Here is a 26,866-nt window from a genome sequence, read left to right as displayed (position 1 = left end):
TTTCACTTACGCCATTAATGTCAAATCTCTGGAACTGGGCTCGTCTTGTTTATTCCTCATGCTGCACACATCAGCATAGAGGTCTCTTCCAGAACCACACACAACACTCAAGGGGAGGCCGCACCAATGCTATATACAGTGGGATAAATCACCTCTTTGGACTGTCCACTTATGCTAGGGCAGACTTCTGTTCAGCCAGTTCTTCACCCAGCACACCATGTGCCTACCCATCTCACTGGGCACTGGGCTGGACAACTTGTCCAGATTAATGCTGTGAGGGATAGTAACAAAAGCCTTACTAAAACCTAGAAGAACTACATCCACTGCCTTCCCTTCAGCCCCCTGGTGACCTTACCATAGAAGGGTATCAAAATAAGCTAGACACAACTTCCCTTTGTGAACCCATACTGACTGTGCCTGATGGCTGCACTGTGCTATTAAATGCTTTCCAGTATCACTCAGCATTATACACACCACTGTCATCTTGTCAGATGCTAGAAACTTCAGAGGTGGTTTTCTTGTTTTGTAAGTAATGACATTCCACACTGTAGAGTACCTAGTGAAGATTATTATTGTGTTGCTGCCTGGAGGCACTCTGGCTGCCTGTACATTCTCTTGAGAGTAATTAGCACATTTATATGTCCACAGTTATACAACTTGATTAATGAAAACCTAAACAACCTTACTATGAGTGGACAATCTGGTTTCTTGCACACAGGTTAGGCTGAACAAGTAAGACAGCCTGCAACGCTGCCTGTTTTCAATTGCAGCAGACATATTTTTTATAAAAGTGTTTTTTCTACTGTTTATTCACACTTTCCCTTCCCTTTATTAAACTATAAGAAAGCAAAAAGCTTCCATAAACATAGCCCATGACTTTTTAAGAGAACATAAAATAATACAACAATGTGCTTGTGAAACTGAAGGTCTTGCCTTTTTTAACAAATGTTATCAGATCACAAAGAATAACCATGGTGTTCTTGGAAATCCTCTGGTCTCCAATTAAGTGGAAAACCTGTTTGCAATAACTAGATAGCTGTACTGTTTTTCACCTTTATTTTTTTATTTCTTCTTCCCTAATGTAAAGTTCGGAGCATATTTTTGCCAAATTATGTGTTTGATTTCTTGCTATGGAACTATTTAACTAATTGTTGACAGGATAATATCATTATCATGCCCTTCTTATCTAGACTCTAAAAGCAGAAAGTCCAGTGTTTCAGGTGTTTCTTCACTTATGGAAATACAGGAAAATCAGTTATTACAAACTAACTGATTGAGGTTGTCCTGAAGATCACAGCCTATGCAGATTAAAAATGGGTTTCTGATTACTGACTTGGGCAATAATCATGAATCCAAATTACCATGGCTTCTACAATGTGTTTAACACAACTGTCAAACTCAAAGTTTGTCTCCTGATATTAGACTACTAAATCCATTATTAAAGCAATATTTCATTTTAGGGAGAAGGTCGATACTCCAGGGAAAAAATATCAATACTCATTAGACTTCCACTGCCACGTAATTACCATTTTGAGAGAAGATTATTGCTTTATTCCGCATTAACTTGGAATCACGTTGCAAAATACAGAATAACATTTATTCACAATAAGCTATGAGGTGACCAAGCCAGAGAATTCAGAGGTCCAGGTCTCTTATACTGAAACAAAGAATCACTACAATTGCATCAAATAGTAATTTTGAAAAAAGCTTACAGCACACGACAATCTAAAAACATAAGAATTGTTTATGTTCCTTCTCAACAGAGTTGCATTCTCTGCATATTCCAATGCAATTGATGCCTCTTCTAGCTACAGGAGTATGTAAGGTCGTGCTCTCCTATTGCTTTTACAAGACTAAGAGGCAACAGACTGAGCTGGGTGTTAGTCCCTCCTATGGAACAAGTGGAGATTTATAAGCAAGCCCTTTCCTGTCTATTATTCTTGAAGGAATGGGATCTGTACCCCTGTAAAAGTCAGGACAGTGTTTGTTTGTAGGTGAAATTAAAGAAGAGAACTTGCTTCTCATATGGGTGAAAATGGATACAAATACAATTGATCTTTTAAGTGCAAATTTGACTTTTTTGCTACTGAAAATCATTAGAAGGCAAATGTGATCAAACTACATTCTTCTGTTTTTTTCCTACATTTAACAAAGTTTGTGCAGGAGGTAGATACATCATAGTAATGGAGAAAACTGTCAGTAAATACTTACTTGTGTTTCTCTTACATGCAGATTCTATAGAAAGAATCCATTGAGTTATACATTAAAAATCTGAGACAAAGAAGGCTGAATTATCATTATTTATCCTGATACATGACTTGTAAGGTTATACTACTCTATTTTAAAGAAGCTGTAAACAGCAGGAAGCACCTTAGAGCCAAAAACCATATGTATAACTGCACATGGCAGGTCAGCCTTTATTAGGCTGTAAAGGTTAATTAGTGGGGGATTAAAATTTTGCTGATACAATAAAGCTAATAAGGATGACACTGTTAACTGTAACCCTAATAATTAATTTTTAAATAATTTTGTTGCTCTCATCCCTGTAAATCATTATTTCTATGTAAATATATTGAATTATCTTTTAGCCTTATCTAGTGAAAAAATCAATCATCTACTCTGATACTTGCCAGGCCACACCATTTCCTCAGGCACTGAGCATTTGTTCAGCAATAGAAATCTGGCATATTTCTACTGTATTTACCATGCAATGAGAGATACAACTTTACAGCATTTTGGTTAATTCACCATTGTGCTCCAGGGATCCAGCTATAGCAAGATGGAACAAATTACTGTGGAGTAGAGACATCCTTTTCTGTGAATGGCAGCTTAAGCTTTTAACAAATAACAAGATAGTGGACACAGAGCTTGGAGATTTTGGTGTGTCTTTGAAAGATCCTTCCTGTAACATCTATTCTGAAAAACAAATTACTTTATGATCTTAAAATGGCAAAAGTATGTAACTGATTTGGACATTTGAGGCATAGTAAGAATTAAAGTTGTTATTTCAGATTTATTTATTTGCAATTTTTCTTTCTGTAGCAGTTTCTTTTTGATTTATAATTTCTGTTCTGTCTTAGCCCTAGAATACGTATTTCCCCATCTCTCTCAACTGACTCTTATTTTTACTATCATGCTATAAATATATTATGATCAGACCTGTATGGAACAAAGCCATTTTCATTTACAAGGATTTCATGCAAACATCTTTCTCCACTTCACTTCAAGGAGTTCATCCCTTGAGTTTGTCTTTGAATTTCAACTTCAAAGAAACCTAAAACCATGATCTGAAATTCAGTTGAGGCTGCAAAGTATTGCCTTATTTCAGGTCAAAAGCTCAAGAAAGTGTTGAATTCCCTGATCGAAGCTAAATCAATTCACTGGAAAAAAAACACCTTCACTAACACAGAATTACCATGTTCCTTTAAGTTCAGCAAAATTCAAATTCATGAAAATCATCTGCTATGTGGTTACAAGCCCCACTAATGTAGTCTCGACTCCAATCCCTTTGAGAAATGCCCTAACCACCATGAAAACATACATTGAAAAAAGAAATATATAGTGGTACTGAACAAGTGCTACCTGCACGTAACCACTTTTCTGCTCCACAGAATCATGACGCCTGTTAAATTTTACAGCTTTTTCATACAACCTGCAATGCTGTTTAAAATCTATTTCAGCCATTTTAACCCCACTCACCAGTTACTGTTCCAACTTCCCACCTCCTCCAACACCTCTTCTGTACTGCTGTTGCCACAAAGATCAGAACTCAAAAGCAAAAGGCACCACACCAAGGATGTTTGAGTACACATACACACTGCCCAGGTAGGAAAGGTAAGTACCACTGCAGCAGAGCTGAGGCCTCAGACCTCAGGACACTATAACTAGAACCTTTGGCCAGCTTCAAAAAATCCCCTCAGTATTTGCATCTGTACCTAATACTGTAAACATGGATGGAACATGCTCCTGTAAATGCCAATAGCCCTTGTCTTCTCAATAAAGGAAGAGTTAACATTATCTCAGGCTATATAGCTTGATGCTATAATTTTTGGCTTCCACTCATTTTTGTGCAATTACGTTCTATACTACAGAAAGACATTAAGACTTCACATATTCTGACAGCATATCTATTAAGTGAGTATCTTGCTGCTCCGTCTTCTTTTTTTTAAAAAAAAGGTTTCTAAAAGTATAGCAGCACACATGGTAAAAACTAAATTTATGTTCTTTTAACACAAACACGAAACAAAACCAAACAAAAGCTTAGCCATCTAAGTTAATAACCTTGCCTGAATGTAAAGAGTAAGGATTCTCGAATGATCTGTCTTTAAATGACCTGGACAGCTGTAAACCCTACACATTATTCACTCCATAGTGAAAGATGGGACAATATTGTCCCAACCCCTCTTTTGATACCAGTCCAACAGTGCCTTTCACTTGCCTTATCGTACTGTTTTATCTATAAAAAGCAGGTGAAAATCCTATTAAGAGAAATGTTCCCAGTTCCTTGACTTATTATTTCTTTCCTTCATAATACATGTGATTTCAGAAAAGTGATGCCATCTGTTTGTTCTTGCTACTTGTCTTTGAGACTCAAGAAGAAAGTTAAATTATGTTATGTCTTAAAAGCCCATCTACACACCCATAAAAGTGCACAGGGGGGATCCCAAATAATACCCCACTGCACCATCCAGTGTCCAGGCATCAGCAGCTGCAGAGTTTGGGATCCAGGGCCAGCCAATGGGCTGACTGAGGCTGCTGGAGTCTCTACCTACAAGGGGATGTATTTCTAATGTGTATATAAACCTACAAAGGTTTCAAGGATCTTTAACAACCGGAGAGAAAGGCTTTGCCTTTTTATCTCAACCAAAAGACATCAGTGTCTTCCCTACTCCACTGCAATTCCAAACCTGCAGGACAGCTTACAGTTATGACAAGTGGCGCCACTGTATCCAGTTCCATCGCAAGTGCACTTGAAGCTGTCCCACGTCTGGGTGCATTTGCCACCATGTTCACAGTGATTGGGCACACACCTGTCAGGACGAGATGCAAAGACAGAAAGAAAAACCTAAATAAGCATCAAGATTTGCACACAGATAAATTGTGAGCTGCCCAAGTAGTAGTGTATCATGTCCTTGCCTGGTAATTAACCATTGTTACTTTTGATGAACAGGATTTATACCTGAACACACAACTGCTCAAAAGATGATTCATCAAGGTGCTGGTATTTAGCTGTCAAAACAAAAAGAACATCACAAGTCACATCTCCTTCTGCTGTGCAGGTGGTGCCATGCCTCAAGGACTCTAGCCCCACAAGTAACTGGAAGTTAAAGAAAGAACGTGAGTGAACTGTTATTTATCTTTCTGTTGCCAGCAATGGGATAAATAGGAGGCAGACTGCCTGCTGGCTAGGATGGAAATTACTAGTGCTGCATTATTAAAACAAACAAACAAGTAAGTATAAAACCCCAAAAGTTATAGCAGAACATACAGTTATTGTTTGAAATATTATCTAAATGTGATTTCAAAGATTTGAGTTTGGCCAGTTTCTTTCCTATCAATGATAGTTAAAAATTGGAATTGCCATCTACTTTCACCTTCAATACTATTCAATTTCTTTCCTTTGAGAGAGCTTTGAAATGTTATTTCACTTTTTTTTTTTCTTTCTTTTTTTTTTAATATTACATTTGTTCCAGTCAAACTCAGTACAGGTTCTGCATTTTTTATCAAGAACAAAAGGAATTTCTCTTTCATGTTGTGCTGGCCAAATCTAATGTATGAACTATGCTTTTTTATTATGACATGAAAAATAAAAAATAGGAGAATCCCTATTAAGACAAAAAAGATATTTTCATAAATGCATTACAAATTAAGTGTGCTTATCTCTAACATAAATCTGAACTTCATAATATTCCTGTGATAGCTAATACTACTCCATTAAATAATACCCAAGGACAGCTTTCCTTTCCTATGTAGTAATTTATTGAAACTGAAAATATCTGGGTGAACTCCTTATAAGCTTACGTTCTCATATTCCTCAAGTTCTAATTAACAGCATTGCCATACCTGACTCAATTACCACAATTACCAGGAATAACCTATGTCATGATATGCATTAGAGACAGGAACATTGTGTACTCATAGTTATAAAAAAAAATTAGTTTTACACATGTCAGTACAAGTACCTCAGATATACACAATAGAGATGTTTTACATCTCTACAGCCTGCAGAATTCAAAGGTACCCATTCTTTCTTTTCAAGATCAGAAAATACTGGCTTGGTTAAAACTAATGCTTAAAAAATGCTCTCCTAAAGCAAGAAACAAAGCATTTAAAATTATTGTTTTCACAGGAAAACACAGTGAAATGACCTTAAATTATTATCACAGTTGAATACATTATGTTTTCTACATGGCTTAAGTGCACTTTTTTAGTATTGTAAGTGTGGCAGGCTAAATGCAGTGATAGAGCTGATTAGCTATTCAGCTAACAGGTGATAACTTTCTGTTGTGTTCTCAACATCACAGAAGAGAAAAAAAGAGCATATAATAGCACATTTCTAAATACCCAAATGATTAACAATTTATGTGAATCCATAGCTGGTGGGTGCAAGAGTAGGGAAAGCAGAAGGCAGTGACATTTCAAATGTAATCTCACAAAAGTAACTTTTATTCAAGGATATAAACGTCTACAAAAGTTCTTTAATATGAGTATGGTTTTGTATTTTTCTAGCCTTTCAGAAGAACTGCTTTTGACCTATTTTCTACTTGATTCAGATTTGAACACACTTCACTTTAGAAGAATTTTTCCAATGACCAAACTAAACATTATGCTATGAGAATTTGCCAGGGGTCTCACACACAATGCCAGCAACTATTTTGACATTTCAATGTGGTATAACTTTCTTTTATTGTACCATAACTAGGAAAGATATTGCATTGTTGACTATATAACTGAGGTAAACAACTTAATCTAGGGAAATATAAAAAACAGATATTTATCTGCATCATTTGATGGAGAATATTAAGTCATAAAACCAAAGATATTCAGTCAATTCCCTGATGATAATTTTATACTTCTAGCATGATGCTTGGATTAGCCTAGTCTGTATCTGAAAATTTTTTTCTTTACTCATCTGCTTTTACCTATTCTTAATATTATGTCGGTAAAAATAAGGAGCAAGCAGTATCTTAGTATTAGTGAAAACTGGAGTTTGAATCAACTTAAAGGATCACTTCCTTAAGACCTCCCTCCCCCCTCAATTTTCTGTAAGTTTATTTTATCGGATAGAATTATAAGATTAATTTTTCCATTAAATCCACTAGCAATCTTCTGCAACATAATGTGATGCTCATGTGTCCACTTACTGGACAAACCTTACCCATTATCATACAAGTGTACAGGAAATTCTGGGTAACCAGAATGAAAGAATTACCAAAACACTCTTTTTTAATTCAGAAGGCGTATCAAGAGGAATATAATTTAGAAATGTAAACTCCATTATCTTTCAAACACTTCTCTTGTCATAGAGTGATGGTAACATATGAATGCTGATATTATCAGTACCTTGCTTATGTATTTCAGTACATATCTTGCTAAGAAGTTTCTATTTTTAAAATTATTTAAACATATGCGATCATATAGTTTATCTACTTCGTGCTTTCAATATATACACAAATCATTCAGTATATGCACAACATTTATACACTTAAAACTAACACATGCTTGATTTGCAGGTCATTTATATTAAAAGGCTATGTTTCTTACATAAAAAACAAATTAACTGCAAAACTGCATTTCCTTCTGAACCAGGCTCTGAAGCTGAAGCTGACCCAACACAAAGAACTAGAAGTTACATTCCTAGTTACCAATTTGTGTCCCTCCCCACTGTGGACACTTACATTTTAAGTACAGCTGGTTAGAAAATCTGACTCCATTTTGAGAACTTTCTTGATCTATGGCTCCTTCTGAAAGGCAGGTTTAGCACTTCATCCCTTTCAAGTGTGGAACACTTAAGTTCCACCTCAAAATTAATCCATAGACAATTTACAGATGCTATTCACTTGTGTCTTAAACAACTTTTGTCCTTTGGGATTTACATCTGATGACTTTTAGAGAGCAATCATAATTTCTCTCAGCTGGTGCTTTTATGAAAAAAACTCTCCTGTCAGAAAACAGATTTTCTCTTCCTCTTAGCTCTCTTCATACTTGCACTTCTGATCTAATCAGTATTCTGGAAGCCTTACCAAAGTTTTGTGATTTCAAATCAACATTTTTTTATTTCTCTGTTGAAATTATTTTGCTTGATATATACTATTTTTCTGACTATCTTTGAATAGTGGCTCAAAGTCATCCTGAGATTGCTGAATACATTAAATACTTTCCCAACCTTCTTCTCTTCAATCACTTCCAACCAACAAGCTCCATCTTTACACAGAAATTCTTGTTACTGTTGTTAACAGCATTACTCTGTAGTATAACTTCCATGGTGTCATCCAAATCTTTCTGCTTCTTTTTCTGTATCATCAGCACATTTCATCAAAATATTCCTAATTTTGAGCCAAGGTCAAAGCATTAAACAGGCTCAGCTCTGGCACTGGTCTCTGAGCACTCAGCCAGCTGTTAAACCATCAGTATAAGCTGTGAGGCAATTCCATTTGCCAGATCACAACTCACTTTGTAATTCCTCTCTCAAACCTCATCTTCCCTGGTTTAGCTAATAATTTCCATCATTACAGCATATCAAATGTTTTATTGACATCTGACAAACTAGATATATTGCATTTCTTCTCTCAGAAAAATCTACAGTGCTTTATCAGAGAAGATCAGACTAATCTTGAACAATTTACTTCAAAACGACTTGCTGCATTTCACTCTACCTTTCACTTACTTTCAAGTATTTATTTATTCTTTCCTTTATTTCTGCAAAAGCTTAATAAGACTACTGAAGTCAGACTAATAGGTGTCTAGTGATCTGGATCTGCCTCTGTCCATTTTTGAACTTACATGAGGTTAACTCTGTTACCTAATGACACAAAACCATGCATTTTTTTAGGGCTGCAATATGACATGTTAGTATTATGAAACAGGGCTGTCTTCCCAATTGCTCCCTAATTGGTTTTGTTGTATTCTTGGTGCCTGCTTACTCTGTTATTCTTCCGAGCAATTACTACTCCTTCATTTCTTTGTTATTTGATGATTCATTACCAATACTTTATCTGAGGAATATTAGCAGTTTTCCGCTCTAATAACTGGTATACCTGTTGTTGCCTTGCTTTCAGCTGAGGCAGGAGGCAACTCACAGACTTTCAGCTCCTTTTATTTTAAATATTCTAATTGTATCCTCTAGAATCTGTTTTCCAGTCCTCCACAACACAGACCAAAGAAAGAGACCAAATTTCTAGTCCTAAATGAAACCCATGCCCTTCCATTCCTTTTCAGCTGATGTTCAATAATGTCCTCAACATAGGCCAGTAATGTGCACTTGCAGCCCAGAAAGCCAACTGAATCCTGGGCTGCATCACAAGAAGTGTGGCCAGCAGGTCCAGAGAGTTAATTCTGCTCCTCTACTCTGCTCTTATGAGACCCCACCTGGAGTACTGCATACAGTTCTGGAGCCCCCAACACAAGAAGGACATGGAGCTGTTGGAGCGAGTCTAGAGGAAGGGTGGAGCATCTATGCTATGAAGACGGGCTGAGAGAATTGGGATTGTTCAGAGAGAAGGAAGGCTCCAGTGAGACCTTACAGTGGCCTTCCAGTATCTTTGGGGGTCTTACAGAAAAGCTGGGGAGGGGCTCTCTATAAGGCCATGTAGTGACAGGACAAGGGGTAAGGGTTTTAAACTGGAAGAGGGTAGATTAAGGTTAGATATTAGGAAGAAATATTAGGATATTAGGAAAGTCCTCCAAAAGATTGGCAAAATGTGTTAAGACTTGTCCAAAACAAAAATGGGGACTTGGAACTTCTTTGTGCTGTTGGCATTGATTTTCACTTTAATATAGAATTGTTGCTAATGCTATTTGTTTTGTTCTTTGATACTTGTTACACACATCCATAAGAGGGAAATCCAATGTTGCAAGGAGAACATTTTCACATAATAGCCCGACTTGAGCTGGAGTTCCAAGGAGAGAAGAAAAGTAACACTTTGTGGCCAAAGACTCGATTCTTTTCCTAAAAGCAGAGACTATAAAGCCTGCTGCCCCAAAGGCCACGGGGTGAAGTGTGAAGGACCAGGTATTTCCTCACACGAACATGAAATGCCCTTTAGGTCAGCAGACATACCTGACTTAAAGATGGCTGCTCACGTGGCACTGAACCCTCTCGGGGTGGGGGGGACGGACGGACAGGACACAGAGCTGCTGCGGGGGAGGAGCCACAGCGACCCTATACGGGACCAGGGTCGGGCATATCCCTCCTCCTCCTTTCCTCATAAATAAGTAAATAAGGTGTGCAGACAAGGTGTACCCATATATAAGTATTAAGACATAAGTTCTTGTTATTTGATGCTTATATTTCACAGCTCGTATGTGCTTTAATTACCCTTTCTGAACCTCCTGCCCCAAATGGCTTTGTTTTCCCCACAATAAACCGTGCATTCGTAAATTCTAATTGGGGATTGGCTGCTGTTATTGGAAATATTAGTAAGCACTGAGCAAGTGTCTCACTCGAAAATTCAGTGCCGAAGCCACTGCTCTTCTGTGAGAGGCGATCGCCACGTGCAGACCTCTCAGCAGATCCTGACAAGCTAAATACACTCCAAAAAGGAGATATAATAGGTCGTGGATCGCGACAACTGTATTTTCTTTGGTGTTGTGACTGTGCTATTTAACTTCTAAGTCAACAGGTTTCAGTCTCTACCTCAGTCTTTTGAGGCCTATAACCCCCAGGGCATTGTCATTTAATACATTAACGAGCTTCCCCAGGCAAACTGTGCTCAAGGTATATGGTAATTGAGTTCAATTCCTAGGTTTAGCATTCATATGAGCAGGAAGATAAAAATTATCTTGTCCAGGAAGCTGAATTTCAAGACAGCCATACATAGACTGTTAATACAGTCCCTCAGGACTCAAGAACCACCACAAATCTCACTATTCTCTGATGTCTAATACAGGCCTTTCCCTTTTTTTTCTTTCCTTTTCCTTTCCTGCTTCCCCTTCACACTTCCATCTCTAGAAAGCTGCAAAATGCAGCTTTGTGTGTGTACATGTAACCTAAATATAAACTAACTCTCTGTATATATACATTAGAAACAACCAAGCCAAGAAACACCATCAAAACAAAACATTCACCTGTGTAATTTCTCCCCACCTGCAAAGTCAAAAAGAGGGAATGAAGAACACACAAGAGATATTTGACACACATTGCCTGCTACTGTACTGGAAAGAACTCAAATGCTACAGTGATAAAGACAGCATGAGAATTTCTGTAGAGTAAAAAAAGTGTTAAAGGTTTTTGCACAGGAATGTAAGCTGTTGAATTATTCTTAACATTAATTTCAACTTTCTCCTTCTAGTCATCAAATTCCTATCTAATCTTGCTCCTGCTTACACCTCACCTCTCATTTCTCTCCCAAATAGTTTCTGTTCCACTTTTCTGTCTATTTCTCTGCCTAAAACTATTATAAGTTGTTTTTAATAGTCTTACAATGTTTTTCCATTTGCTGCCCTTTTTATTGCCTCCAAACACCTCTTTAAAATCCATAACCTTTATCACCATTTCTTGCAAAATGCATAATGCTACCGTTGTGTATGATGTTCTGTCACTGTCTATCTTCATTCATACCCACACAAAAACTATTACAGTGTGTTTAAAAATTAACCATTTTTTACTGTAGAGTGTTATCTGACTACTTAAGAAGACCATGACAGATTAGGTCTATAAAACAACAAACAAGAAAAAAAATAATTGTAAGAGCAATAAGTAATGCTTCCAGCTGGTAGTCTGAATCACTAGTTGCTTACTTAAAATACATACTGCAAACCAGTAACAAAATCACAAAAAATATTAAAAATATATGCATCTATTTGCACTGATATTGCTCTTTAATGAGCTATAGAATGCATTCCACTTATCATGGGAAAAGCAGTACTGACCAATAAGATAATCCAATTAAGAACACACTGCTACTGCAGAGTCCTACACTACTAACCTCAGAACAAAATTACCAATTCCATAGAGAGCCCCTGATTTTCAGAATATCCTAAATAAAAGTAAAAACAACTGACCTTTAAGATTCTTTATTATTTCTTACAAAGTAACAAGAGACTTTGAGATTCTCAGCAAAAGGATTTGGATCTCCTATACAAGGCAACACAAAAAGTAGATGGGAATGAAAAATTTATTCAGATTAACAATAATTCCCAAACAAGTTTCATTTGCTGCTGACTTCTAACCTAATTGTGCAAAGATACATATAATTTACAGTGGCAAAATTAAACACACCTTCCTGAACCAAGAAAGACCTAGCCTTTATCACTTACTGTAATACAAGGTCTTCATGTTTCTTTTGTGGACATTATAAAACTTCTTTTGTCATGAGATCAAAGAAAAATGCTTGGCACTTTTAAAGACTGTGATTTACAAAGAGCAAATCAGTATTAAAATATGCATTGACATTTGGTTAAGCAAAATTCCTTTAGGGCATATTCCTAGAAAAAGGCTGCCAAACCATTTTTCAGTGTTATCTTCAGACCAATACGGTGCTATTCTAAGCTGTTTGCATTAGAACAATTAATGAATGACTAATGCATAAAGGAAAATACCAGAGCTAGCTCATTTGGATTAAGTGACCCTCTTGGATTTATGCAGATTTTGTATACGACAATGTAGAGACTTACTGTTCTTTTCTTCTCTACCACTTTTAATTTTCAGAGCACTTCACAATTTAGCTCCTTAAAATTAAACTAAGCTGATTCCACTTAACAATCACAAAAGCTGGACAACCCGTTTTCCTGCATTTGTTCCAGAAAGCCTGCTGCACCTGTTATGCATAACCTAGGATATATGATAGCTGATGGCTGAACCTCACTGTCCAACCCAAACTGTTGCCACTTTTGCTGAAGGAAGGTGAATCTACTGCATCTGGTAGCAGGTGGGAATTTCCCAGCCCTGGTACCCCTTCTGTGGGTTTCTTGCAATTGCTTCATGTTAACAGGAGACCAGCTCTGTGTGGAGCTGTGGCAGGAGGAAATGACGTGTTGGGCAGCACTTGTTCAGCTAGCCTCCATCTCATCAGGGGCAGGGCAGAAAACTCAGATACACTGGGTGGAGGTAGCCCATGGGTTCCATCCAGTTGTCAAGCCATAAATGGGACAATGCTGTGATAATCTTAGAGAGGCAGAGGATAAAATCTCAAATTGATAAATACACAAATTAAGCTAGATTAAAAAGACAATTTCTGTTGCACAATGTTTTAGCTGGCAAACTCACGGCAAGGTCTTCAGGTGCTGTACATAATAATATCTGCATCTACCTTAAATACTACCTTAAGTCTATTAAATGGGTCAAAACAGAAGGAAAAATAAACTGCTACAAAAGGCCCACTACTATATATGATCTACCGCCATGGCTTTTCATTTAACTTTTTCCATTACCCTGTGAAGAGCACTGCCTGGTTAGTAAGGAGGTTAAGGATTTCTAGAGCAGATGAGAGCTACTCTGTGTAACATTGTTTTGGACTGGTGTATTTGAGTTTATTATTTAGACAACCATGTAGAAGAAGTGGCAGTTAGTCACTATCGTAACTTTGCCAATATGGCACAATTCTGCTCTCTTGGGGATATAAGAAGTTGTGTTAAGCACTAAGAATCCCCAGAAGATTCTCATGGTTTTACTCACTAGATTTCTAAAGAAATCTTTAAACTTTGTCAAGTATTGCACAGAACAAAATATGACTGGATTGATTTTGTATTTGTGTAACCACCTCTCTTTTGCTATTTCCAATAGGTAAAGAAGAACATACTGGCTGGGCTTGAGAACAAACCATAAAATTGATTATTTGGTGTCTTGTTATTATTTATTGTTTCTGCATTTATACAGCTTGAATCAAACACAGCTCCTCAGACTATATGACATGAAATTCACTTTACAATCCATGTTAGACATTTGGTGAAAGTTTGTCCTTTAGAACAATTATCATAGCACATAGACCAGTGAGCAGCCTATATAATACGCAACAGTGACTAGTATATTTCACTCTAATAAATATGAGTCTTCATGCATTGAATCATCAGGCAAATACAGAATTTTATAGATTATTGTTTCAAATGAGTTTATGACTAAATTTTTCTTTTGGGGAATAAAGAAACTGAAAATTAGAAATTGTTATGTTTCTTCTCATAATGTAAAGAATTGCTCAGTCATAAAGATAAATATTAAACTGATGGATGATTTTGTACTAAAAGCCCCTTGCTGTGTCAATCAAATGTGGGCACTCCTTCGTGCACACCATAACAGATCTCATCTTTTGCATTAGTTCTTTTGGTCCCTAGTGTCTTAATCAGGGCAAGAGCTACCTCATGTTGATCTTCAATTAGGTGATAAAAATGCTGATGCATCATATGCAAAAAAGCACAACTGTTAAATATGTCTTGCTTTGGAAATTTATAGCATATTAATCACCTTGATAATCATGGGAGTTTTAAGAAGTCAACAACTGCTGTTGATCTAAGTATGATCGTGGCTCAGCATCCTATGTTACTAGACTGTCTGTGACATAATGATATGGAGATGTGTTTTTTAACCTTTTGTTTGAGTTGAGCTTTTTGAAAATTATCCTAACTGTTATGGCATTGTGGTTTAAAGGAAATTTGAGGTAAAACATGATTTAGCAAGGCTGAAGTGATGCTGGTCTTGCAAAGTGCAGATTGCCTAACTGATTCTGTGTATAAAAACTACAAAACAGTGGTACACCTAAAAGCTCAGAACAGCACATGCTCTTTTACTTGCCTGGCAAGAATTACTTGTGATTCATCTAAACTACCATCTTTTTGTATTTTACTCCTTCCCACAATTACTGTCAGGAATCTGGCCACTTTCTTCACTGTGACAGACACAATGTGGAAGCTTCCTTTCAAGATCTTACAAGCACTGATTTGGAGATAAGCTAGGATAAATCCTCGTGTCTTGACAGAACCTATGGATTTTGCATTGTTTAAAGTATAAATTATTAATTCTAGTGGATGGTTCCAGCAATGAGAATGACCAGAAGAGTCTGTGCTATAAGAAAACACTTTTTGCCTAAACAGTGAAGGTACTTCCCCTTCATAAGAAAAACATAATCTAGATAGTAAAGCAAAAGACAAAGTCCATGCAATGAAGCAAAAGTGAAATGGAAGTTATTGTTTCTGAGATAGTTGTTACTGACAACTGGCATAAATGCCAGTTTTGTAATCAAATTCCAAGCAGAACACATCAAACGTGGATGCTAATTTCTCGTGCCCCAAAGACAAACTCAAATCTTCCTTATTTCTTGGTAGAGCAATAATGAACCTACAAAGACTTTTAGTTACTTCCACTGGAGTGTGGAGGAACAGCTGAGGTTAGCATGCTTTTCCTCCTGTACATCCTCCAAGACACCTAGTTTCCTAAACGTTGCCAGGGATACATACACTGGGTTCTCTGAGTTATGAATTGAAATTTGAGTTGGATGAACCATGAATGCATCAGATGAAAATGGCATTCACATGCGGTTTGTTTATTTCACACAGAACAGTTACCCTGAGCTGACCAATGCAACCACAAACCTTTTTGATGCATGTTCATCATTCACTAGAGGCAACATAATGTGCATATTTACTTGTAACCCTTTCCCCTTTCTCTATTCACATTTTTCAGCATTTCAATCATTTTGGTTCAGAATATTTTTGGATCAAGAAAAGTATTTTTAATTATATTTGCACAGGATGTTACCACAGTAGACTTTTCTCCTTTCTATCACTGCAGTCATCAGGAACAACAATTACAATAAATAGTAACACAGAAATAAGTTATCTGTTACAATACACTATAATCCCCCAGATAGTCATGGAGCATTATTGTATCACTTGCAAAAATTTACACAATCTGCTTTTTCTCCTTTACTGTGACGATTCTGCCATCTACCACAAACAGCAATATGCTCAGCTAAAATACCATGTATAAAATATAACGCGTATAGGTTCAACTGTATTATACACCTGTCCTCTGTGTGTGTCCTTAGCGCACATCAGTATTATGTTCTTTTATAGAAGCTCTAAAAGATTTTTATAAATTGCAGTATAATGAGTGTTGTTCTCTACTTTAAAAACATCAAAAGCAAGGATGTGCCAATGAATTAGCAGCTCTACTGCAGTGCAGTCACAGCTCTGTGATAAATATACCAAGACAATGCTCTACTCACAACCTATTATTCAACTCATTTTCAATTTGCTGAAAAGAGATATGTACAATAGGTAATAAACAACTCATTTATTACCTAGAACTTGTGCAATGAACTGTTAGAAGCCAGAAGGTTTACTGTTGAAGTAATAAATAGGTGTGAGTTGATGCATGTATGTGCGTGTGTGTTCACAAACCTACATAAACATACACACATGCTTTTTTCCAGGAATTGTGACAATTTGAAGCTTCTGAAAATAGGCAACACTTTCAAGAAAACAATTTATATTAAAAGCAAAGTTGGTTTTAAGGAAAATGTAACAATGAGGATACAACAGTTTTAATAACATGTATTTGACTGTAAAAATTGTAAAGACACAATCCTGGTATGTTTAACTTCAATTACAAATAGCTTATTTCTGGTAATCTGTTGTTCTAATTAAATAGTCCTGTGATTGCCCTATAGAAAAATCGATAGACTATAATTTAGAGCAGTTGGGAGGCACTGGATGCTAATTTTCTGCTTTTCAAGCACTACAGTTTGGGCACCATAGTTACGGCTCTGTCAGTATTTCAGTATATCGTAAGCTTTGATTTCTCAAGGGTTTGTATTTCAGTTACAAAAATTTACTCCAGAAATTCAGCATGCAAGCATAAGCCAGAGAGGAAATAAATAGTAGCATATTGCCAGCACTGATTCTGCAACAGCTCAAGCAACTGGCACTTAGTATTCCAGGACAGTAAGGACAAGCTGGTTTAGAGATTTTAAATAGAAGAGGAAAAGTATGAAAATTCCCTACATAATATTTTGCTTTTGTTTTCCAGACAGTTTGTAATGAAATTTTTGACACTTTGTTGAAACAGACGGTACTCAACAAAGGGGCAGATTCGATTAATATCTTAACTTGAACAAATGTTGGAAAACGTTGAAATTCCTGAAACATGTAATTTAACATGACCAAAATAAAGGGTGTCTTTTTCTTTCAGTTTAAAATAATTTTCATTTTAAAATGTAAGGTCATACATGCTATGTGGTTGACACTCTACCAAGCTAAGTAATAGCACCTTCCAAGTCTCTAGACGTGGTGCTTAGGAACATGGTTTAAGTATTGGAATTGGTAGCATTAGGTTAATGGTTGGCAGAGTTAGGTTCTGGTTGGACACAATGATCTTCAAGGTCTTTTCCAACCTGAACGATTCTGTGATTCTGTGATTCTAATTAAAACTGAAAGTATAGTTCCAAATATTTTCTTGGGGGAGCAATGGGTTGAAGCAGTTGAGTGGGGCAGTATGCAAGAAAATTGTTGAAGGAAGCTGGGCAGCTCTGACTTGTGCCCTGACAGCTGAACTGCGAATAAGAAGGTAGCCTGACAGTCATTAGATCTGATATGGGAGCAATCTAAACTGATTATGCACCACTGAGTGTATCGTTGCTAAGAAAAAAAATTAATAGGAAAAAAAGAAAATGGGATACAGGGAGAAACTGTGTGGAGAAGACAAAACTTTAAGAGAAAGAAATTAGGAGAAAATGAAATGTTTAATCACAAATTTGATCACTGTTGGGGGAACCAATCTGTTAGAAAAACAGAAACTGGAGGGCTGATCAAAGCAAGACAATAAGGAAACAACACAGACTCCAGGAAGCAGAGGAAGAGATGAACTACTGCAGCCTCAAGTGCCATTCTTCCCATTGTGCATGTATCTTTGGGTAAGATTCAAATAAATGGTCAATGCACTAAATTATCTGGACATCACTGCTGTGGGAACCATGAAACAATATAACCAACTCATTTCCATCTCAGGATACTTGCACTTCTGTACTAGCACTGAAAAAGTCTCTTTGTTTTAATTATTTTTTTTTTTAAGCTGGATGTTTTGACTGTTTCATGGATGCCTGCTAAGGCCATCCATTTACCTACATACAAAGAGATGTGGTGCCACACGTACAGAAGAAGAAGGTACCTTATCATATAGCTGGCACTTTGAAAATTGTTAATCAATGAAAAGTTTCATGATTTTTGCAGCAGTGCCAACTATATCATAAACATGGTGTAGGCCTTGCAGAAAACTTCATTTTTAGCCAATAGTTTTGAAAATGAAATATTACAGAATTAACCATGAAAACAAAACCATGTAGTTTATTTATTCCATTGACTTACAAGAACAAATTCCTGCTTCATGTTCAATATTAGTGAGATATAACATATCATGCACAGGTATTATAAAAATGCTGTCTTAGTTTCTTTAGAATTTTTTGCAAGGTGACTGCTTAAGGAAAATTAAATCACAAAGTATCACTATCTACATTTCAATACAATATGGACACAAATATCTAAATTAATGTAATGTAAGATTAAAGCAGCTAATGGCATGCATTACTACGATAATAATCCAAGATAAATGATAAGCAAATAAGATTATTATATACACAATGTGGACTTTGTGCAACCAAAAGGCTTATTAAATCCTTGACATGATAGTTGGTTATTTGCCTTTCAGAGTCCTCCTTAGTCTTTTGTTCACTATAAAAGATACATTTAACAGAATGAATAACTAAGTGGTTTAGCTTATTAATAACCTTAAGCAAACAGACTGTCCATTTCATTAGCAGCTTTACTTACAAATGCCTTTTCTTTCTTCTAAAATTTTGCTGTATAGTTTGTGCTCACCCCATAACTTTAGCTTGTTGAAAATTTGTCAGGCTGCTTCATTCCTCTTTTATACAAGGGATTGGTCAGAAATGCTGAAATTACACCTTCCTGCGGTCAAATTTTTTTGTTACCGAATGTTGCTGATATGAAGACCTTTGTTGCTCTTCTCTCTTTCCTGAAATGTCTACTTGAATTTAAGAGCAGCAGTTAATGTAGGAGTGATCAGTGCAGAGAAGGGGTATCCCAGATGTTCAGTCATGCCTATACTGAGCAGTAGTTACAAAATAATAAATATGGTAACCTGTAACAAAAGGTCTCAATTGCAATGACCTCTGGCCAGGCACCACAGGAACATACATACAAGGTCATACATGACCTTTTTTCTTTTTCCCTTACTTTACCCAAAATGTTTTGACACTGTACTTTGAATCTCATGTGAAAATGTGGCCCACATTCTCTTCTTTTTTAATCCTGATCTGACTTGATTTTAAGTCCTGATTTCCAAATATACTAGTCTGCTCCCATTCCCTGCCTCTGAACAAGTACTGTTTTCTCCTGCTCTCTTGTACTTGGTGTCCTGACGAACATTAACAATACTAGCAGTGTATCTAGCCAACTTGCTACATTACTGCAGGTCTGTTATTACCATCATACATGTATAGATCAACTTTCTACCTCTTACTGCTATGAATATTGCTGATTAGATGAAAGAATCCTGAAGAATACAATAAAAAACTGTGGAACACGGGATTTTATTAATGTCATTGAATGTTTGCATTTACAGGGTGTCCTCCAATAAGCATAATTTAGTCCTGTCCTTGCAGAGTGTACAGGTGGAGTAAGTCTTGCAGTGACAATGCTTAGGATGTAACCTGAGTACTAATGCTCTACTGCAGTCAGAAAAGTGTTTCTAGATCAAGGACAAAGCAAGCTCTATGAATCAGCAGCTACAAATCTGACTTGGTGAAATTAAACTAGGGCTTTGTTATCTATATGAAATTGTCCAACAGAAATAAGCCAGGAAAGCTTTGAAAGTCTCCTGTGGAATCCACAGTCATTCTATAAGGCTTTGTTAAAACAGGATTTCTGAGATAGGTTCCCTGGTAGGTGCCTGTGGTTCCTGTTTTTAATGAAAAAGAAACCACCTGGAGCTCTGCAGAACCAGCTTGAAAAGGCAAATAAGGAAAGCTTTGCTTTCTACAGAGCTATCTCAGAAAATAGTCAATAACAAAAGGAAATGTTCCAAGTTTGGAAAAAAAGTACTTCTTATTCTCTTCCTTGATTACTGTAGCAATTGCACATTTCAGTGTTAATGATATTTTAATTTGCAGTGTTCAGATTTAGAGCATGGAAATCAAGGTCATAATGAGCAATTGCATACTGAGGCATCATATAGCCATTCTTTACATTTTTCATTATAAAATTATGAAATAAATTATATTGGAAATGGCAGCAGATGAATCAAGATCTCCTAAATAGTATGCACAAGTTCTTAAGACATTCAATAACTTCTGGTGCATGGTTCTCTACCTCAGAAATCAGGGAATTGACCAAACTTTGTCACACTCACTTAAGAAGAATTAATCATAGTTTAATTTAGCCTGCTTATAATGGATAAGAAGTGTAAAGCTTCAATTCAGAAATAAGAGCAAACTAATATTTAATAGCTAGGCATTAGTATTTCTCTAATACTTCCAAAGAAAAAACAAAAAGCAATGAAAAGTGAAATGAGTGTGAAAGAAGTAACCCCTGTGGCTTTCTGCTCCAGTCTATCAGATACCACACCAAACTTCCCAAACCATACTTAAAATGTGAATCACATTTTCAAAATACCATTACTGGTACTCTCCATTAACTTATTCTAATAACTCAGAGCTTGCTCATCTTTGACTTTTTTCCCTAAAAACTGTAAGACTCTTAAAAGTCTTAGCCATTTATTTGTGGATAGTGGTTCCCATCTTTAAATAACCAATGTGTTTCTTCAAGCTATTTGATAAGTGAAAAAGTGTCGTCTCTTATTCAGTATTCTATAATGGAGGACTGAAGTTTGATTTCCATCATAGTGGAGCAACTTCTGAATGCTTTTTGCCTCTTCATGAGGTATTGTTGGAGCAGTGTGTAGGTCATTTCAAAGCACTTATGTATATACCTCCACACTCTGGATTTATCTGATTAATATTATACTAAAAATAAGGGTCCAGATATCTTCCAAAAGACCTAGTCTCTACCCTAAATTTGTCTCTTCCTTCACCAGGCTTCTTCCTTCCTTTCTTTAATTCTCCTTCTATGCCTTGCTGTTGGGGGGAACAATGAAGGAAATCTTTCTCCTCTGCACCAGAAAATGCTGCTGGAAAGACAGATTCACTGTCTCATTTAGAGCTCTTGAGTGGTATCAATAGGATTGCATGGATATGACTACACCTTCTCACTTGACCCTTTGTGGAGTACTGTCTGTGCAAAACACTGTCTGTGTTAAGTGACAGTAGAGAATCAGAGTGACCTTACTGGCACTCTGTTTGCTAACAAAAACAATTTAAAAAATGTGTAACTCTTCTGCTTTGCCCCTGCATTGCATGTCTTTAATTCTACCTTTTTAGATTAGTACTGTAAAACACTGTTTAATTCAAAGATTCTGTTTAAAGTTTTATACTTTCCAAACTCTAAGAATCAACCTCACCAGAGCTGCAGAAGAGGAAATGAGTTGTGTCATTCAGCATTTCCACAAAAGAAAGCCTGTCTTTTAAGTACAATGCTAGGTCCCTGATTTTAGAGTATGATAATTCAGCAGAGCCCATGTCAGTCTTATTCTCTTGTAAGCCACTTCCTTTCATTTCAGTAAGAGACACTTAGCAGTTTGGGGTCCTCACAACACTGTCAAACACATAAAAGCCAAACCTTCACAACATGTTACAGATCAGAAGAGATAAATCAGCCACCAAAATCTGCTTGAAGTTTTGCAAGCTACTCAAAAAGATCTTTATAGTGAGTCACCAGTCTTGCAAAGACAGGTCACATTTGAATTATGAACTAATGCATTATTTATATTGCAGAGATTGTAACTAAGAAATCACAGCTACAAACCAGAGCAAGGTTTATGCAAGAGCAGTGAAAATATACTGCAATTTGCTCAGCTACAGAGATAAATTATTTCTAAGCAATATGTAACATAAATAGTGGTGCTATACAAATAATAGCTCTCTGAATTATTGTCGAACAGGACAAAATGCTACTAATTTCAGTGAAAAACTGAATGTGGTTTACATTACAATGTCAGTCCTCATAAGAATACATGGTTCCTGGTGGGTTAGAAACTATGATTTAAGCCATAAGCTCCACTGATGAAACTGATTGCTAGAATTCTGAAGAAAGAGTTGTAAAGTCATGGGATAAAATTATTAGGTATTATCAGGTTTTAATTGGAAAATCTACAAGGTAGGAAAAGTAAACTTATCCTGCATGACAAGCAGAAATAATACTAGTGAATGTATGCTTTAGAAAAAGAGAAGTAACAAAGAGAATGTTGCTCTAAAATAACATTCTATTTTCCCACTACATCTTAGCTTCTCCAGGTTCAACAACCAGCTCTCTCAACCTCTTCTTATAGGTGAGATGTTCCAGTCCTTTAATAATCTTTGTGGCCTTTTGCGGGACTCTCTCCAGTATGTCCCTGTCTCTCTTGTACTGGGGAGCCCAGAACTGGACACAGCACACCAGGTGTGGCTTCACCAGTCCTGAACAAAGGGGAAGGATCACTTCCATCAACCTGCTGGCAATACTCCTCAGGCAGCCCAGGTCAGCGATGACTGCCTTCGCCACAAGGATGTATTGCAGATTCTCAGCCAGCTTGGTACACACCAGGGCCTTCTCTGCAAAGTTTCCTTCCAACTGGTCATCCTTCAACTGGTACTAGTCCATGGGGTTAATTCACCCTAAGTCCAGGACTTTTCATTTATCTTTGCTGAACTTCATGGGATTCCTGTCAGCCCATTTTTCCAGCCTTCTCAGGTCCCTATGGATGTCAGTACAGCTCTCTGGTATGTCAGCCATTCTTCCCAGTTTTGTATCACCTGCAAACTTGCTGAGGGTGCGTGCACTTTGTCCCAGCATCCAGGTCATTGATGAAAATATTAAACAGTATTGGCCCCATTGTTGATACCTGGAGTATCAATCAAGTGACCACTAGTCACTTGCCCTCAACTACACTTTGTGCCATTGATCACAACCATCTGGGTCCAGCCCTTAAACTAGTATTCAACCAACCTCACTATCCACTATCCACTATCCACTATCACTAAACTTCAGTTTGCCTTTAAGGACCTTATGGGAAACAGTGCAAAGGCTTGACTAAAGACAAAGTAAATAACATCCATTGCTCCTCCCTTGTTCACCAAGCCAGTCACCTTGTAGTAGAAGGCTATCAGACCCATCAAGCATGACTTGTCCTTCCCAAATCCATGCTGATGACCTCCAATGACCTTGTTCTTCAAGTGTTTGGAAATGGTGTTTGGAGTGTTTGGAGGATATTCTCCATTACCTTCCCAGGGACAGAAATTGAGGCTCACTGGCTGGTAGTTCCCCAGATCTTCCTTCTTACTTTTCTTGGAGATAGGAAGAAAGTCTTCTCTCTTCCAGTCTTCTGAAATGTATCCTAATTACCATAACCTTTCACAGCAGATTAACAGTGGCCTTGCACTTATATCAGCCAGCTCCCTCAGTACTTATGGATTCATCCCGTGAGACCTCATGGACTTAGGTATCTCTATGTTGTTCAAAGTGCTCCCTAACCTGGTCTTCCTTCACAGAGGGTAAGTCTTCCTTGCTCCAGACTTTCACCCTAGTCTGAGGGGCCTAGGATTCCTGAAGGCCATTTTTACTGGCAAAAACTGAGATGAAGAAGGCATTCAGTACCTCAGCCTCTTACTTGTCACTTGTTTTCCCATGCTGTTCAGCAGTGACCTACATCTTCCCTAGTCTTTCTTTTGCTGTTTATGTACTGGTGGAATCTTTTCTTGTTGCCCTTGCTTATTTCCACCAATAAATTCACTTAAGATTTTAAAAACATACTAAGATTTGTAGTTAATTTCCTTGTAGGTTGAAAAAAAGGTTGCTTTGTTTTAAATCCTAGGAGGCACTCAGATGAGTCTTCCGAGCTGACAGAATTTGTGAACCTTCTGCAATGTACAGGCCTCATTTGAGCCAGTATTCCTACTAGATTAGAAGTAATGGATCAGACGGTCATAAAAGGCTAGTATTTGAGAATTCTGAGGTTACCCAACAGTGAAACATAAGTTCACTTAGTTTACACCAAGGCTCTCAACAGGATTTAATTGAATGAAAACAATGTAGTATGTGCTGTGAAGTATTGACTGTATTGTAAAGTCCAAGATGCATGATTAATTTACCTGCAAAAGAAACTCCAGGTAAAGAAAAGAAAAGCACAAGAAATGCTGCAGACAAGTGAAAGGCACATGAGAAAATAAGAATAGCAGGTAAGAGTTACTGAAGTTAGGACACATAGCTTAATTATGCTGTCCACACTAAAAATACCACAAGATCATTACCAGCCAGCAGGGATAAGTACCTCAGTTTTATTACTCACAAGAAACATTCAAGGTGTGTGAGCATATGCTTTAAAATGTCAGTGTCTCACTTTGACCTCTTCTTAGATGTCATAATTTGTTACTCTTATATCCTAATACATTTTAATTTCTGCCATGTTCTGGAAACTTCCTACTGCACAATATTCACAACAAAATCTTGAAGTGTAGATAGAGATAGGGTCAAAGGATCTCACATAGTTCACCAATAAACTGTTCTAATAAAGTTTATGACTGTAATCTAATTAATAGACATGGCTTTTAATTCCAGCTATGACTATGAACAAGCTCATGAGCCATAGGACCCTCACTGGCCATGCTGGTGCTGCTGCTGCAGTAACCTGGTCCTGTGAGTCTCTCTGGCAAGTGGTGCTAGGTGGGAGCATTCAAACAAAGCCTTTAAAATTGCTTCACTCCCCACTATTGTCTAAGGTGTGCCAATGCTGCACTCTAAATAGGGCCTCCTCTGCCACAACACTCAGCTAACAAACCAGGGAGTAATACTTCCCTCACACTTCCCATGTCTGAGCCACACATTTCACTGCAATACCGACCTTTGAGATAGTCAGGCAACATTAATTTCACCATGGCAGCATGCTCTAACAATCTGACAGTCATGACTTGACAATCATGACACACTGGCAGAGCAAATGAGGAGCCTGGAGGAACATGACAACAAGCACCCAATTAATCTTACAGACTGTGACCACAGGTAGAGTCTCCTATATGCTCTGCATCCCTTTTCAGTCCACTGCAGGAGTAACAGTTTCTGGAGTACTCAGATAATCTCATACCTGCTACACCTTGGCAAATCTGGGACCATACCATTTTCCAGACATAGGCTGATCAGGTCTGGGTTGCTAGGATGTAAAAGGCTTTTTTTAAGGTCCTTTGGTGCAAAGTGATGTGAACAACAGAGAGAAGACATGCAGATTTCCAGGGTCTAATCTAGACATCTGGTTCCACTATAGGTAGCCAGTGTCTTCCAGATGCTGACTGTGCAAACATTTCTAGTCTCGCTCTGAAAGGGTGAGCTTCCTCTCCTTTTCCTATCCTATTTTATAGCATTCACACCCATCCTGGTTTTTACTTCGACGAAAGAGATCTAAATAGAAACTTCTGCAGTTAAAAGGGGGAACTTTGTTGCATTAAGTCCAAAAGGTTAAATTAGCCTTCAGTAGATTAGTAGATGCAGAATTAATTTTTTGCATTTGAAGGTACTCCACTAAAGGCTTTTGCACATTTTAGCTTCTATGTCAGCTGCACATATACCTCCCTCCCTCCCATACTCTCCTCTTGTCTTTTTTTTACCAAGAAGGACTTACATCTTGGTACATTACAAATACGGTAGATGAAAAATATTGAGAACAGTACATTTGAGCACACCCCATAGAATATACTGTACAGGAATAGATTAGTATCCTAAGACTACATCACTTAATTTAATTATGGACATTTCCACTCACCACAACCCCTTTGCAACATTCGCTAGATTTAGGATAAACAATACAACGGAAGGTTTGAAAGTTAGCTGTAGAACTCGAAAAAGGCAAAAATGTATTAGAATTGTCTGCATTAAACATCCATCATATATAACTACAGTCTAATTCTATCTTTGCACTAATTTCGAGTCTTTCAAAAGAGGAAGCCAAAGAGGCACCATGCCTATCATTACCTTAGGCAAGACAAATCATGCTAAATGCTGTACTTAGTGGGGAAAATTACACAAGCCTTTTAAAAAATCCCTTTTTTAGAAAAGAATCTGTAACGTGGTGGGGCTATTTCAGTGCTATCTCAGAACATGTAAAAGACCATGTGCAGAGAAGTAACCTCAAATAACTTCTCTCCTGGTAGCTGATTAGTTCAGACAGACTGAAGAAGCAATAGGAAACCTGAACTGACAGGCCTTGGTACCATCTGCAGGTCTGGAGGAGGAGGAGGCAAACAACTGATCCTCAGACAGAATCAGATGTGGTGAAAAGCCACCTATCTGCAAGTGATTTCCTGTGGGGAAAAGCTGGGCAGGCAAGCTATCAGGATACACACATAGACAATTAATCATCCACTCAGGTCCAACTTTATGAAGCTGGTTAGCCAGGGACATACAGCACAGCTCTTACATATACCTGGTTTCCCTTATCATGAAGGATTCTCTTTTTCTTTGATGTAAGAATACTGATTAGATCCCAACTTATCTAGATGGCATTATGGGAACTAATACCAGAAACACAGATGGCATCACCTCTAGTAGAATTTCACACTCT

The 26,866-nt window shown here is 37.3% G+C and overlaps 1 protein-coding gene across 1 annotated transcript in view; it reads right to left on the bottom strand.

Annotated features, from left to right (window-relative positions):
- The window catches only part of LOC104397307 (contactin-associated protein-like 2), a gene marked incomplete at both ends in the record, with an annotated part of 638,963 nt that overhangs the window by 251,160 nt on the left and 360,937 nt on the right, over nt 1–26,866 (bottom strand). The window contains one exon of the mRNA XM_010007259.1: nt 4,924–5,030. Coding sequence (XP_010005561.1) covers nt 4,924–5,030 — 107 coding nt within the window. The remainder of the gene's footprint in view (nt 1–4,923; nt 5,031–26,866) is intronic.

Source organism: Chaetura pelagica, unplaced genomic scaffold (assembly GCF_000747805.2).
Source record: "Chaetura pelagica isolate M959 unplaced genomic scaffold, ChaPel_1.0 scaffold431, whole genome shotgun sequence".
NCBI classification, from domain to species: Eukaryota; Metazoa; Chordata; class Aves; order Apodiformes; family Apodidae; genus Chaetura; species Chaetura pelagica.
Note: the sequence above shows the minus strand (reverse complement) of the source record. Positions and strands in the feature narration are given on the sequence as shown.